At 48.1% G+C, this 15,482-nt stretch overlaps 1 protein-coding gene across 1 annotated transcript in view; it reads left to right on the forward strand.

The window, feature by feature from the left end:
* The first annotated feature begins 203 nt into the window (after positions 1-203).
* SUPT5H (SPT5 homolog, DSIF elongation factor subunit) overlaps positions 204-15,482 on the forward strand; it is a 30,023-nt gene continuing 14,744 nt past the window's right edge. The window contains exons 1-12 of the mRNA XM_023742301.1: positions 204-404; positions 780-834; positions 1,090-1,170; positions 4,924-5,089; positions 6,626-6,691; positions 7,236-7,250; positions 7,736-7,805; positions 7,929-7,997; positions 8,100-8,165; positions 8,488-8,518; positions 8,847-8,915; positions 14,752-15,003. Coding sequence (XP_023598069.1) covers positions 1,099-1,170; positions 4,924-5,089; positions 6,626-6,691; positions 7,236-7,250; positions 7,736-7,805; positions 7,929-7,997; positions 8,100-8,165; positions 8,488-8,518; positions 8,847-8,915; positions 14,752-15,003 — 876 coding nt within the window. The 5' untranslated portion in view covers positions 204-404; positions 780-834; positions 1,090-1,098. The remainder of the gene's footprint in view (positions 405-779; positions 835-1,089; positions 1,171-4,923; positions 5,090-6,625; positions 6,692-7,235; positions 7,251-7,735; positions 7,806-7,928; positions 7,998-8,099; positions 8,166-8,487; positions 8,519-8,846; positions 8,916-14,751; positions 15,004-15,482) is intronic.

The following is a 15,482-nucleotide window of genomic DNA, read 5'->3' on the forward strand; positions in this document are numbered from 1 at the left end:
GACGTGGAGATCTACTCCTGTAAAGATTACAGCCTAGGAAACCCGATGGGCCAGTTTGGGGAGCCCTGGTGGTGCAGTGATTAAGTGTTCGGCTGCTAACCAAAAGGTCAGCAGTTTGAATCCACCAGCCGCTGCTTGGAAACCCTACGGGACAGTTCCACTCTGTCCTATAGGGTCGCTGTGAGTCGGAATCGACTCCACGGCAATGGGTTTTGGTTTAGGTTACTAAAGGGAGCCCTGGTGACGCAGTGGGTTTGATGATTCGAACGTACCCAGCAGCTCTGCAGAAGAAAGGCTTGGCGATCGGCTTCTACTGAGATTACAGCCCAAAAAACCCTATGGAGCTCAGTTCCATTCTGTAACGCATGGGCTCGCTATGCATCGGAATCGACTGCAGGCAACTGGTAAATACAGCATGTAAACTCTGATTGATTATTGTCACTATTTGCTAACTTCCTGCCTCCTGACGGCTTGGCACACCGTGTTAGCGGCTTGAACTAAGAATAAATGGCTCATTATATTCAAGCACGAATTCCAAGCTGGAAGGAGGCAAAAACCGGGTTCTCGGACCCGGAGGGTGGGGGTAGGGGGGCGAGGAGACAGACTTGCACCCTGCTTGACCCTCCCAAGATGTCAGCTCCACGCGCTGCATTAGGACAGCCCTGCCACTCTCAAGATGGCGCCCGGGAAGTGCTTCGCCCAGGGCGAGCCCTGTAAATCTCGCGTCGGGCGAGGCCAACGGGTAGGTTCTCGCGAGAGGGCTCGTCTGTCTCAACCAGGCGTCGTGTGAACAGCGGCTGGTACCGAAGGCGAACGTGGGACCGGAGCTGTGAGGTGAGCCCCCCCCCACCCCGAAATGTCAGGCCCGGGGGCCTCCGGGGGCTGGGGAGGTATAGATGCCGGATTCTGGGACTGGGGAGGTGTAGCAGGTGGCGTGGTGGTCCTCTCTTTGGGTCGCAGTTGCCAGAACGAGGCTGCCGGAAGTGCGCTAAGGGGTTTTTCTTCTCCCAGGGAACCTGCGGGGAAACTGAGGCTGGGGGTGGGACTCGGAATTGTGGGACCCTCTGAGCCTGCCGTCTTTCCTTGCAGGAGCAGAAGATGTCGGACAGCGAGGACAGCAACTTCTCTGAGGAGGACAGTGAGCGCAGCAGCGACGGCGAGGAGGCCGAGGTCTGTGGCTGGGGGTGCCGGGGGAGGCATTGCGCCTGGGGACAGGACCCGGGCAGAAAGGCCTCTGTGGGAATCCGGAAGGGATTCGAGGGGGCTCTGGCCTCTGGGAGCTTCTGGGGTGTCGGGAGACATCGAGAGGTCGGCAGGTGGAAGTCAAGCAGACGGACAGGTACAGAGGGCTGACAGGTGATGTGTTTAAAGGTCCTGACATATGGTAAGCGCTCACTATCCGTGTTTATTTTTAGGTATGCTCAGTTATTCTGAAAACGTGTTTTTAGTGCCTGTTGTGTGCCAGGTGGAGCCCTGGTGGTGCAGCGGTTAAGCGCTCGGCTGCTAACCAAGAGATGGGTGGTTTGAACCCATCAGCTGCTCTGAGGGAGAAAAGACCTGGCGATCTGCTCCCGTGAAGATGACAGCCTAGAAAGCCCTATGGGGGCAGTTCTGCTCTGTCACGTGGGGTCTCTGTGAGTGGAAAACCGCTGGACAGCACATGACAACAGCAACAGAAGTGTTAGGTGCGAGTCAATAAGGGGGAACAACGACAAACCAAACCTGTTGCTGTCTAGTCGATTCCGACTCATAGCGACCCTAAAGGACAGAGTAGAACTGCCTCAGAGGGTTTCCAAGGAGCGGCTGGTGGATTCGAACTGCCGACCTTTTGGTCAGCAGCCGGGCTCTTAACCTCTGTGCCGCCAGGGCTCCATAAGAGGGAATAGCAAGTATAAAATCAGAAGCATGTCTCCTGTGTTCAAGGGATAGCAACGAATCTAGTTTGGCTTGTTCGGAGTGAACATTTAGTAGACAACAGTGGAAAACCCATAAAAAAGAGATGACAGGGTGATTGTATATTGTTTGACCTGCAGAAATTTAAGTTTACTTTTTAAGTTAGTTGCCAACACTTGTAAGGAAGATCACGTGTGAAAATTGGGATTTTCTGCTTTTCAGGGACGGGGGAGGAACTGGTAACCCGGGGCCCAGGATTGTTCTGTGTGGCAGCTCTTTTGCTAGAGCTGAAAAGTGGCTGCCCCCTTTAGAACTGTAATTTTCTCAGGTTCCTGGAGATCCCACCACTCCCTCTCTCCCCCTTCTCCAACACTGAGACTGTCAGTTGCCCTTTATCATCTTTCCTGCTGGGTGACAGCATTAACAAATCTGTCCTGCAAGACAGAGAGTGATGTGGGTTTCCTTTGGTGTGCTTCACTTAGGTTGTCTGCTTGGTCCCTGTAGGCATTGGATTGTCAGCTCCTGCTGTGCTCTTTGCGGTTACTCAGCTTCTAGTGAGGAGCTGGAGGAATTGGGGTGTTGTGGTAGGAGTGGAGCAAGTGGAAGGATGGCAGAAAGGGCCTTTGCTCCAAGCTGGAGCACTGAGTCCTTGGTCACTGACTCATTGCTTCAGGACACTTTGCTTGGTGGTAAGAGACTACGATACCTGGTTTCATTTCCTATCTGGGACAGTCTGCTTTGCCCTGTGCAAGGCTTAATACTTCCCCAACACCTTACCAGTCTCTTGGCTCACCTGCTGGCTCATCTGCTGTCACCAGGTGAGGTAGGAGGGCAGGGGGACAGGGAGGGCTTCCTGGAGAAGGGAGCATTTTGATTGAAGTACGAGTAAGAGGAAGAGAAGAGTGGCTTTCTACTCAGAGGAGCAGCATGGATGGTGGAAAGTGCTGAGAGCATGGTGCGGGTGGTTCAGTGTGGCTGGGGCCTAGCACTTGGGAGGTGCTCGTCCAGGCTGGCCGAGCAGCTGGTTCTTTACCTGAGGGCAGTGGCGAGCCATGGCAGTGTTTTAAGCAGGGGACCAGCATGGTCAGATTCATGCTTTAGATTAGTGTTTCCTAAGACTGTAGGATGCATTCCTGGAGGGGGGTGAGAGGTGCTTTTAGGCGGAAAGAGGACATACTTTAAGTTCCACTGAATCATTTAGTAAGAACGTTATTTCTTTTCAGTTGTACGTCCTGTCTTCTGATTGGGTCAAGGAGAAGGTTTAACTTTGGTACTAGAATGTCTTAAATAAACAACCAAAACCAAACCCTTTGCTGTCAAGTCAGTTCTGACTCAGAACAAGTCTACAGAACAGAGTAGAACTGCCCCATAGGGTGTTTAGACTGGAGTCTTTATGAGAGCACATTGCCAGGTCTTTTCTCCCACAGAGCTGCTGGTGGGTTCAAACTGCCGACCTCTTGATTAACAGCTGAGTGCTTAACCGCTGTGCCACCAGGGCTCCTTAGGTCTTGAATGTTGTTGTTAGTTGTTAGGTGCTGTTGAGTTGGTTCTGACTCATAGAGACCCTGCGTACAACAGAACGAAATGCTGCCCAGTTCTGTACCATCCTCACAATTGTTATGCTTGAGCCCATCGTTGCAGTCACTGTGTGTCAGTCCATCTCATTGAGGGTCTTCCTCTTTTTCACTGACCCTTTACTGTGGCTTAAATAGCTCTGAAATTTGCTAGTGTCTGCATTTATCAGGCTTCAGGCTCAGAGTCTTCAACAGGCAACAGTATCTTGCTGGAATTTAATAACACTGTTTTGCTTTTATTTTTGTGGTTACCTTCTATTTATGACAAGCGAAACTTTTAAAACGATTTTTTTAGTTACGAAAATTTCAAAATATAGAAAAGGTCCTCTTTTAAATTAAGGGAACAGGTGAGTGGATTTAAAGACAACATCAGGTAAATGGTTTACACTAATGTGGATATGGCAAGAAACCATGACATTAGTCAGAAAAGATTGAAGTGGGGGAAACACAGTTTTGTGGCTGGTGTGGAGAGAGGGATTAGAGGCCAAGAGCCCAGGAGGAGGCTGGGTAAGGATCCAAGTGTTGGAGGCCAGTGTCCTGGCCTACCTAGGGTGTGTGGGAATGAGGAGGAGGGGATGGATTGGAGAACTGTTCAGACGTCAGAAAAGGACAAAAATTTGGTGCCTGATGGGAGCAGGAGGACCGGGGCCACTTTGGGACGTGGTAGGTGTGAGGGGCTCAGGAACATCTTGGGGAGGTGCCCAGGAGGCTCCTGGCACCAGGGGTTCCTAGTTCAGGAGAGAAGTGGGGACTGGAGACAGATGGAGACATCGTCTGAAGAGCTGGAACTGAGGCTGTGGAAGGGAAAAGGGTCAGGGAGAGAGCACATGGAGGGAGAAGCCCAGGGGGCCCTGGACTGCATTCTGAGGGTCAGAGGTAGCATTTAAGGGAGGAGCAGAGAAGAGGAGCATGAGAAGTAGGAGAGAAACCAAGAGAGCGTGACGCGGCAGAAACCAAGGGAAGTGTGTTTCCATGGGGAGAGGGGCCAGCAGTGTCCAGTGCTACTGAGATGTCCTGTAGGTAAGGACTGAAGAATGTTTGCGGGATTAACAAGGGGTGGTCAGTGACCTTGACTAGCAGTGTGCACTGGAAACAGCTGTGGAAGTCGTTGTCACACAGATGGCCACCACAGCCATGGGAGTGGGTGAGATGTCCCAGGGAGAGTTGTGGAGTGGACAGAGATGAGGGCCAGCGACCAGCCTCCTGGAGCTATAACACTTAAAGGCCAAGTGGAAGGTGGCCAGCAAGACCGTCTGGTGGAGGGAGGAGTCAGGTCAGCTCCCAGGTATTGACGGGGTGACTGGGTGGACAATGCTGCTGTCACTGGCCAGAGTGGAGGGTGTGTGCACAGAGCAGAGGGGACTGTGATTGGCCACGGAGATCTGAGGCCAGATTTGGGGGTTGGGAACTTGGTTTCCAGATTTGGGGACAGAACACTGATGCCCCGACCCTGCAGGTAGAGGAGGAGCGACGGAGTGCGGCGGGCAGTGAGAAGGAGGAAGAGCCGGAGGAAGAAGAGGAGGAGGAAGAGGAGGAGGAATATGATGAGGAAGAGGAGGAGGAAGATGATGACCGGCCCCCCAAGAAACCCCGCCATGGAGGCTTCATTCTGGATGAGGCCGGTATGTCACAGGGCCATCCGGGGCTAGGCTTCCACCATCAGTTCCATTTCTCTAGCGTCCTTTTTTTTTTTAATATAATTTATTTTTTGGTTGAGAACATACAAAGCAGAACATACACCAGTTCAACAGTTTCCACATGTGCAATTCAGTGACACTGATTACATTCTCTGAATTGTGCAATCATTCTCACCCTCATTTTCTGAGTTGTTCCTCCCCCATTAACATAAACTCGCTGCCCCCTAGGTTTCCTATCTAATCTTCCGAGTTGCTGTTGTCAGTTTGATCCCATATGGATAGTTCTTAAAAGAGTACAGTGTTTAAGAGCAGACATTCTTTACTAGTTAAGCTAAACTATTGTTCAGCTTTAAGAAGACTTCAGGGGTATTTTTGGTTTAAGGTTTAAAGGTTATCTCAGGACAACAGTTTCAGGGATTCATCTACCCTCCATGGCTCTAGAAATTCTGGATTGACGAGAATTTTAAATTCTTTTCTACATTTTCCCCCTTTTGGTCAGGATTTTTCTATAGAATCTTTGATCAAAACATTCAGTAATAGTAGCCGGGCACCACCCAGTTCTTCTGGTCTCATGGCAGAGGAGGCAGTTGCTCATGGAGGCAATTAGCCACACATTCCACATCCTCCTCCTACTCCTGACTCTACTTTTTCCTCTGTTGCTTCAGGTGAGTAAAAACCAGTTGTGCCTCGGATGGTCACTTGCAGACTTATAAGACCCCAGCCACTGCGCAACGAATTAGTCTAGTGTACTTTTTAAAAAAAAAATGTTTTGGTAAATTTCAAACACACACAATGGTAGAATAATATATTGAACGCCTTTGTGCTGCCGCCTAGCTTCACCAGGGAGCTGTGGTGGTGCAGTGGTTAAGAGCTTGGCTGCTAACCAACAGGTCAGTTTTTGGATAGCTGCAGCAGTTACCAGTTTGGTCCCAAACTTGTTTTGTTCCTTCTCATTCCCTGCCCACCACTGGATGATACTGAAGCAAAGTCCAGATATTTAATTTTATCCAAAAATGTTTCTGTATGTATTCCTAAACGTTAGACTCTTTCTAGTCATCCCAGTACCATTGCTACCCTTAAAAAAATTGACATTAATTTGTATTTGTTGAGAAATAAGTGTTAGTCGTTGTATATGTGAGAGAATAATTAAAAAAGCAAAGAAACCATGAACCTTATCTTACCTGTCAAAATGTACATACACACCAGCTTTTTTCTAGTAGTTTGGAGGAAACTTTTCTGTCTGCATACTTTGATCTTACTTTTTAAGAACCGTGTGTTTGTGTGGGGTTGGGGAGGGGTTGCCTCTTAGCGCCGGGGAGTCTGCCTGTGACACTGGCTGCTGCTCCTCCTGGCTCGTGGCCTCGGGCGGGTGCCTCGCCTGTCCCAGCCTCAGGGTCATGCTGTAAGTGGAGATTTGCAGAGCTCCTCTTCCAGAGAGGTGCTTCGATTCCGGGGAGCTGTTGTCATGAAGGCCCCCTGTGCCTCAGCTGCCCCCCTGCCCCTTTGGCCTTCCCTTTTCAGATGTGGATGATGAGTATGAGGATGAGGACCAGTGGGAGGATGGAGCAGAGGACATCCTAGAGAAAGGTGAGTGTGGGCCCCCGCTCCACAAGACAGACATCAACTAGGGAGCGTGGCTGAGAGGCTCTTGAGAGCCCATTCCCCCACGCCCTGTACCACCCCGACCCCCACCCACCTCACCTCGCTTCTTTTTGTTGTTGCCAGAGAGACCAGCTCCCACCCTTTTCCTTTTAGGCCCATGAGTTGGGATGGGGGTGGGGGGGCTGTGGGGTGGTGGGTGTTGTGGGGAGAGGACTCTGAGATCCCAAGGCCCCAGGAATCCCTTCTGACGATTGTAGGGGGTGGGCTCTGCCCCAAGCTGCCCCCCCCACTTCCTGGGCCAGTGCTCCCCTTCCCTGTTATTTTCCGTTCTGTGCACCTCATACATTTCGGCTTCTCCCCGACCACTCGGTGCCTGGCCTTTACTTTTGATTTTCGACCTTCCTGTGTCCCTCCCTTCCCCTTCCCCCAACCCATGGTTGACTTCGCTGCTATAATTTGGCTCATACTTTGTCTGCCCACCACCACCTCCACCACCACCACCACCACCACCACCTCCTCCTCCTCCAAGTAGAAGAGATTGAAGGTAAGAGTCTGAAATGCGTGATTCCCTGGCCCTCCTCCCATATCTCGACATTTCCTCTTTCCTGTGGCATCCCCCTACCCCGTCCCCGGCTGGCCCTGGGGGCTCTGACTCGTGTAGGGTCCAGAGTCAGGGAGTTCTGGGGCCAGGTCTGCAGCCCATGCTGACCTGGGAAAGTGCGTGTGTTTACGCATGCCCAGGAGTGTTTGTGGGTGTCAGGGACGTGAGGCTGGGGTGGAGCTGAGGGTATGCTTAGGCAGCGTCTGTGAGATGGGGAACAGCCCCCTACTGCTGGCCCCCCCAGGTGTTTGTCACAAGGAGCAGGATGCTGAGCAAGAGAGGGCAGGAGGGTGGAGAGCTGGGGGTTCCTCACTGAGGTGTCTTACTGCCCCAGGGCCAAACTCCAGCCCTCTTAGGCCCCCTGTTTTCTCCAGGTCCCCTTACCCATCACTTCCTCTCACCTAGCCCATCTGCTCATTTTTTTTCAGCCTCCAATATCGATAACGTTGTCCTGGACGAAGACCGTTCTGGGGCTCGCCGCCTACAGAACCTCTGGAGGTGAGCGAGAGAGGGAAAGGGTCCCCACAGCACTGGCTTCCAGGGGAGGTCTGGGGGCAGGACAGCCCACCTGCCTCTCCCCAACCGTCTAGTCACACGTCTGCTTTCCCCTTTGTGCCTCAGGGACCAGCGAGAGGAAGAGCTGGGCGAGTATTACATGAAGAAATATGCCAAGTCCTCGGTGGGAGAGACGTAAGGGCATGGGGTGGGCAGGGCGAGGTGGAGAGCAGGCGGGCCTTCTCGGGGGCGGACAGGGCTGACAGCTCCCCCCACCAATTGCCCTTCTCCCTCCAGGGTGTACGGCGGATCTGATGAGCTCTCGGATGACATCACCCAGCAGCAGCTGCTCCCGGGAGTTAAGTAAGTGGGGGCAGGGGGGATGGGGGACAGGACGGCGGAGGTGGGAATCGTTTTGGGGTGATGTGCCCACGTGGGTCAATGTACCTACATGGGTCACTCCCTGAAGTAAATCAGGCCGCAGTCTCACGGGGAGAGTGGTGGGTGGGGGGCAAGTTGGTGCTTTCTCCCCTTTTCCCTCTGCTTTCGGTGGAGGAGTGGGGAAGGGGGTGAGTAGGGTACCCCAGAGTGTGGAGAGAGAGCAAGAAGGGTAGGCCTGGTGGTTTGCGGGTTTCATGCAGAGGAGACAGTCACACTAAAGGGCTTCTTTGTTTCTCCTGTCTAGGGACCCCAACCTGTGGACTGTCAAGTGTAAGGTGTGTGCCCTGCAGGGAGTGGGGGAGGATGCCTGTGGGGGAGCACTGTCCATCTGTCTGTCCTGGGTCTCCTTGGCCTGGCAGCTCTTCATTTGGGTCCCTCTGCCTCTGACTTATGGTATCTTTCTCTCCCTCTCTCTCCGCATTCACTCACTGTCTCCCATCCCCGTCTTTCTGACCGTCCATGGCTCTCACTCTGTCTCTCTGTCTCTCCTGCCTGTCTCTCTCCTGCCCTGTCTTCCTTTCCCGCCGACTCCCTCTCCCTGCTGTCTTCCGTGTCCTGCCCTCCATCCCATCAGCTCTCTCAAGCCTGTCTCTCTCCCTCCAGATTGGGGAGGAACGGGCCACAGCCATTTCCTTGATGCGCAAGTTCATTGCCTACCAGTTCACAGACACGGTAAGCTGGGAAATCAGGCAGCTGGGGGTGAGAGGCAGAGACAGCCAGGCCCAGAGGGAGGGCCAGTATAGGCTCAAGGGTGCCAGGGGCCCCTCGCACGGAGCAGAGCTGCCTGGTGAGCGTGTTGGGCCAGCCAGAAAAAGACCACTTGGCTGGAAGCCATGCCCTGAGGGAGGGGCTGGGTGTTGTCCTTGCTCTCTGCATTTCTGGCAGGCTTTCCACAGCCACTGTAGCCACCTGGATGCCTGAGCCTCGCCTCCTGAGGATGAATTCTGCCTGTTCACCAGCCTCTCAGGCAGCTGTCAGTCTCATAGCTTAGCTCTGAGTCTCAGGAGAGAGCCACGTGGGCTCAGTCAGTGAACAGGCCTGCTTGGAGGAGAGTTCCTTCCCCATTTCCTGCTGCCATCAGACATTCACCACTCCCTTCTGCATGTCTGTCCCTGTGCTGCTGGGGTGCTGGGACATGCTGAGCTGCTCCCTGTTCCTTGAGGGCTCTGTCAGCGCATGGAACCTGCAGTAATGCACCTGCATGCAAGGCAGCAGGTGTGGGGTCAAGGGCACAGATCATTCCTCAGACTGCCAGGGTTCAAATCCTGCCCCCGCCACTTCCTGCGGGCCTGTGCTTGCCCTCACCATCGCTAGGATTAAATGCCTGTAGACAGGTCTAGCTCTCTGGGGGAACCTGGCCTGCAATTTATGCTCAGTAAACATAGTTGTCAAAGGTGTAATTGGTGATATTGGAACTAGGGCAACGCCTGTGAAGAGTGTCCTCAAATCGCCTGTAAAATTTGTATAAACATGGCTGCTAATTACTGCGTGCTGGCTGCTAACTCTAACTTCACATGGTTCAGGTCAAGCTCGGTCAGTTGCTTCTGCCTGCTGGAGCAGCAGCAGCTGTCCGTGGGATCAAGTGGAAAGTTGTGGGATTTGCAAATCCTGATTTTAAATGTTCAAACCTCTACACTGTGCCCGGGGGCAAAACTCTAGTGAGTCCATTTGAGTTGTGACTCTGATTATCGTTTTTGTTTTTAATGGCCAAAGTCGTACGTGTATATCGTAAAGAGCCCACGTCTGTCCTCATCTGAGTCCCATTCTCCAGAAGTAATAACTAGTGATGATTTGTATCTTTGTATACCATCTTTTGGGTATGTTGAAAGATGTTTCTTGCTCTTTTAAACAAAGTGGTATTATATACATACCATTCTACAGCCAATCTTTTTTCAGGATCATCTGTCCCTGCCCAGTAAATACAAATCAACCTCATTCTTTTCAGAGACTTCATGGTCTTCCATTGTGTGGATACACTGTTTTTTTCTTTGGACAATTAGTTTTTTTTTTTTTTCTTCTGGTTTTTAGCTATTGTAAACAGAAGAGCTTTGAACAATTTGCTTTTTTACTTTTACCTTAACATTTTGGGTTTTTAGAAACCTATGCGTGTTGTTAGAAAGTTTTAGGTCGTTCTATTTAAATGGATAAGATTTCATGATAGGGCCATTGCTTGATTTATTAATCGCTCATTGATGGATGTATAGGAGGTTGAGTCTCAATTTGGGGCTACCTACTGTAAATTATATTGCAGTGAACATCTTGCTTTTTTCATCTGAGTATCTCAGGGAAGTGTTTCATGTCACTTCAGGTAGCTGTTTTCCTCTTTGTGAGGGCAATATCATTAATTGGCTAGATCATGATTTATTTAACTAATCCCTAGTGTTGAACATGTAAGTTGTTTCCGTTTTTCATTATTTCAGCCAATGCTGAAACAAACTAGTTGCTTTTTTTTTTATTGTGCTTTAGATGAAGGTTTACAGAGCAAATTAGTTTCTCGTTAAATAGTTAATATACATATTGTTTTGTGATGACGTTGGTTACCAACCCCGTGACGTGTCAGCAGCCTCCCCCTTTTGACCTTGGGTTTCTTATTTCTGTTCGTCCGCCTTTCCTATCCCCTCCTGCCTTCTCGTTCTTGCCCCTAGGCTGGTGTGTCCGTTTAGTCTCGTGTACACGGTTGAGATACGTGTATTATTGTTTGTTTTATGGGCCTGTCTAATCTTTGGCTGAAGGGTGAACCCCAGGAGTGACTTCACCACTGAGTTAAAAAGGTGTCCGGGGGCTGTATTCTCAGGATTTCTCCAGTCTCTGTCAGACCAGTAAGTCTGGTGTTTTTTTTTGAGTTAGAATTTTGTTCTACATTTTTCTCCAGCTCTGTCCGGGACCCTCTATCGTGATCCCTGTCAGAGCAGTCAGTGGTGGTAGCCGGGCACCATCTAGTCGTGTTGGACCCAGTCTAGTGGAGACTGTGGTAGTTGTGGTCCGTCAGTCCTTTGGACTAATCTCTCCCTTGTGTCTTTGATTGCCTTTGTTCTTTTCATCTTTTTGATTGTGTCCTTTTAATACAGAAGTTTTTAATTTTGATGGAAGTCCAATTTATTTTTTCCTCTGGTTGTTAGTGCTTTCGCTGTCGTAACAAAACCATTTCATAATCTAAAGTCACAGAATTACACCTATTTTTTTTCCTAAGAGTTTTAGTTTTAGCTCTTATTTTTTGATCTTCGATCGATTTTGAGTTAATTTTTGTGTATGGTGTGAGATAAGGTCCAACTTCATTCTTTTGCATGTGGTTATCCGTTTTCCTACCACCGTTTGTTAAAACAAACTTGTTTCCACATTGAATTATCTTGGCACGTTATTGAAAATTAGTTGACCATAAATGTAAGAATTTTATTTGTAGATCTTTATTATATTCTATTGATTGTTATGTCTAAACTTAGGCCAGTACCACACTATCTTGGTTACTATACCTTTGTAGTAAGTTTTAAAATCAAGAAGAGTGAGTCTTCCAGCTTTATTCTTCTTTTTCAAAGTTGTTTTTGCTATTCTGGATCCCTTGCATTTCTGTATGAATATAAGGATCAGCTTGCCAATTTCTTCACAAAAGGCAGCTGGGATTTTGATTGCAATTGTGTTGAATCTGTAGATCATTTTGGGGACTGTTCCCATCTTAACTACATTATACGTTTCAATCTGTGTGCATGGGATGTCCGTCCATTTATTTAGGTCTTCTTTAATTTCTTTCAATGATGTTTTGTAGTTTTCAGTGTGTAATTATTGCACTTCTTTGGTTCACTTTATTCCTGAGTATTTTACTCTTTTGGATGCTATTGTAGATGGAATTGTTTTCTTAATTTCTTTTTTGGATTGTTCATTGCTAGTGTATAAAAGTACAATTGATTTTTTGTATATTCATCTTATATCTTACAACATTGCTGAGTTCATTTATTATCTCTGATAGGTTTTTGTTTTTTTTTTTGGTGGATATTCTACATACCAAATCATGCTGTTCACAAACGGAGATAGTTTTATTTCTTCCTTTCCAGTGTGGATGCCTTTTCTTTCTTTTCTTTTTTGCTTAATTGCCTGGATAGAACCTCTAGTAAAATGTTAACTAGAAGTGACGAGTGGACATCCTTGTTCCTGATCTTACAAGATAAGTTTTTCACCGTTAAGATGATGGTTTTTCATAGATGCCCTTCATCAGGTTGAGGATGATTTGTGTTTTTATCGTGAAAGGGTGCTGAATTTTGTCAAATGCTTTTTCTGCATTTGTTGAGATTATCAAGTGGATTTTGTTTTTAATTCTATTCACGTGGCATGTTACATTGATTGATTTTCTTATACTGAACCTTGCATTCCTAGTATCAGTCCCACTTGGTCATGATATATAATCCTTTTAATACGCTGCTACATTAAGTTTGCTTAGTATTTGTTGAGGATTTTTGCACTTATATTCATAAGGGATATTACTCTATTGTTTTCTCATGATGTCTTTGCCTGGTTTTGGTATCAGGGTAATTCTGGTTTCGTAGAACGAGCTGGGAAATGTCTCCTCTTCTGTTTTTTGAAAGAGTTTGTGAGGGATTGGTGTTAATTCTTCTTTAAACATATAGTAGAATTCACCAGTGAAGCCATCTGCCCTGGACTTTTCTTAGTGGGAGATTTTTAAATTACTGCTTCAGTCTGTACTTGTTATAGGCCTATTTAAATGTTCTATTTCTTCATGAGTCAGTTTTGGTAGTTTGTGTTTTTCTAGGAATTTGTTCATCTTACCTAGGCTACTAATTTCTTGGCATACAATTTTTTGTAATATTACCTTGTAATCCTTTTTATTCTTTAAAGTTGGTAATAACGTCCCCTCGTTCATTCCTGGTTTTACTGATTTGAGCCTTTGCTGTTCTTCATCAGCCTAGCTAAAGGTTTGTCCATTTTGTTGATCTTTTCAAAGACGCAACTTTCAGTTTCATTGATTTTCTCTATTGTTTTTGTATTCTGTATTCATTTATTTCCACCCTAATGTTTATTATTTCTTTCTTTCTGCTAGCTTTGGGTTTAGTGTGCTCTTCTTTTTCTCTTTCTTAAAGTGCAAGCTTAGATGATTGATTTCAGATCTTTTTTATTTTTTAGTATAGGTGTTTGTGGCTCTAAATTTCCCTCAAAAGCACTTCTTTTGTGCATTCCATAAGTTTTAGTACATTGTGTTTTCATTTTCATTTGCCTCAAAGTATTTCTGATTTCCCTTATAAATTCCTCTTTGCTTCATTGGTTATGTAGGGTTTTTTGTTTAATTTTCATGTATTTAATTTTCTAAATTTCTTTCTGTTACTGATTTATAATTTCATATACTTTCCAAATTGGAGAACATACTTACTATGACTTTAACCTAACTTATTATGACTGTGACCTAGCCCTGCAGAGTGTTCCATGTGCGCTTGAGAAGAATGTGTGTCCCGCTGTTGTTGGGTGTCTTGCTCTCTAGAGGCCTCTTAGGTCTGGTTCCTTTATAGTGTCGGTCGAGTCTTCTCTTTCCTTGTTAATCGTCTGCTTAGTTGTTCTGTCCATTATTGAACAACAAAGTGGGGTAATAAAATCTATTATTGTTGAATTGTCTCTTTCTCCCTTTCATTCTGTCAGTCTTTGCTTCATGTATTTTGGGGCTGTGATTAGGAGCATTGATGGAGCCTTGCTGGTGCAGTGGTTAAAATGCTCTACTGTGAACTAAAAAGGTCGGCAGTTTGAACCTGCCAGCCATTCTGTGGGAGAAAGATATGGCAGTCTGCTTCTGTAAAGATTTACAGGCTTGGAAATCCTATGGGGCAGTCCTGCTCTGTCCTGTAGGGTCGCTATGAGTCAGAATTGACTCAACAGCAGTGGGCTTGGTCTGGGTTTGGTTAGGAGCATACTATATGTTGATAAGTCTTATGTCTTCTTGATCATTATAAGATGTCTTTGTCTCTAATAACAGTTTTTGTCTTAAAATCTGTCTTGTCCGATAGTATAGCCACTCCAGCTCTCTTTGGTTCTAGTTGCTTTTTACATATAACATATGTATCTTTCTATATCACTGTAGAGGGGCCCTGATGGCGGCAGTGGTTAAAGTGATTGACTGCTAACCAAAAGGTCGGCAGTTCAAAGCCACCCGCAGCTCTGGGGGAGAAAGATGTGGCAGTCTGCGTCCGTACAGATTTACAGCTTTGGAAACTCTTTGGGGTCGCTATCAGTTGGAATTGACTCAATGGCAGTGGGTTTCTGTGTCACTACAGGTTCACGTTTTTTTTTAACCGCTCCGTTGTATTTCATGGCGTCGTTAAGCCATAATTTAACCAACCCTTTTTGCCGGACTTTTTTTATTTCCCGTTTGTTTGTTCGCTCTAATAAATAACTCTTCAGTAGACATCTCTGTGTCCATGTGGGGTCAGTTCCTGGGAGAGGGACTACCGCGTGGTGGTCATTACTGTCATTAGAGTTATGTCTTACGGTCTTCTTCCACCGGCTCACCCTACAGCCCCTGCAGATTAAGTCGGTGGTGGCCCCAGAACACGTGAAGGGCTACATCTATGTGGAGGCATACAAGCAGACCCACGTGAAGCAGGCCATCGAGGGTGTGGGCAACCTGCGGCTCGGCTACTGGAACCAGCAGATGGTGCCCATCAAGGAGATGACGGACGTGCTCAAGGTGGTGAAGGAGGTGGCCAACCTGAAGCCGAAGTCCTGGGTCCGCCTCAAGCGGGGTATCTATAAGGATGACATCGCTCAGGTACTTGGGGGCCGGGGAGACTGGGGAGGTGGGGTTCACACCTGCACTTCTCCTCTGTTCAGTACCCCCTCCTTTCCTGTGCTCCCCACCTCAAGAGTAGCGAGCAGAACCCCACTGAGGTTCTGTGAAGCAGAGCCTGGAGTTTTGCTGAGCACACAGGAGAGACTGGGGCCTGGGAGACTCCCGCAGGGCTGGGCCGGATCCAGGCAGGAGAGGACAGTGGTGGGGGCTAGGAGAATGGGAAGGGGAGGAGAGCACTGGAGGGTTTGAGAGATAGTTAGGCGTAGGATTGATAGGCCTTGGTGACTGACTAAATGTGGAGCGGAGAGAGGAATCATGGACGACTTGGGCTTTCTGGCTTGAGAGGATGAGGGGGAAGGGTGTGAAAGGAAGAACGAGTTGGGGGGAAGGAACTATGGCCTTTTCTGTGTGTGCTTAAGGACGTGCTGAGTAAAGATCTCAAGGAGCCGAGGGAGTGA

Source organism: Trichechus manatus, unplaced genomic scaffold (assembly GCF_000243295.1).
Source record: "Trichechus manatus latirostris isolate Lorelei unplaced genomic scaffold, TriManLat1.0 scaffold00207, whole genome shotgun sequence".
In the NCBI taxonomy this organism is placed as follows: domain Eukaryota; kingdom Metazoa; phylum Chordata; class Mammalia; order Sirenia; family Trichechidae; genus Trichechus; species Trichechus manatus.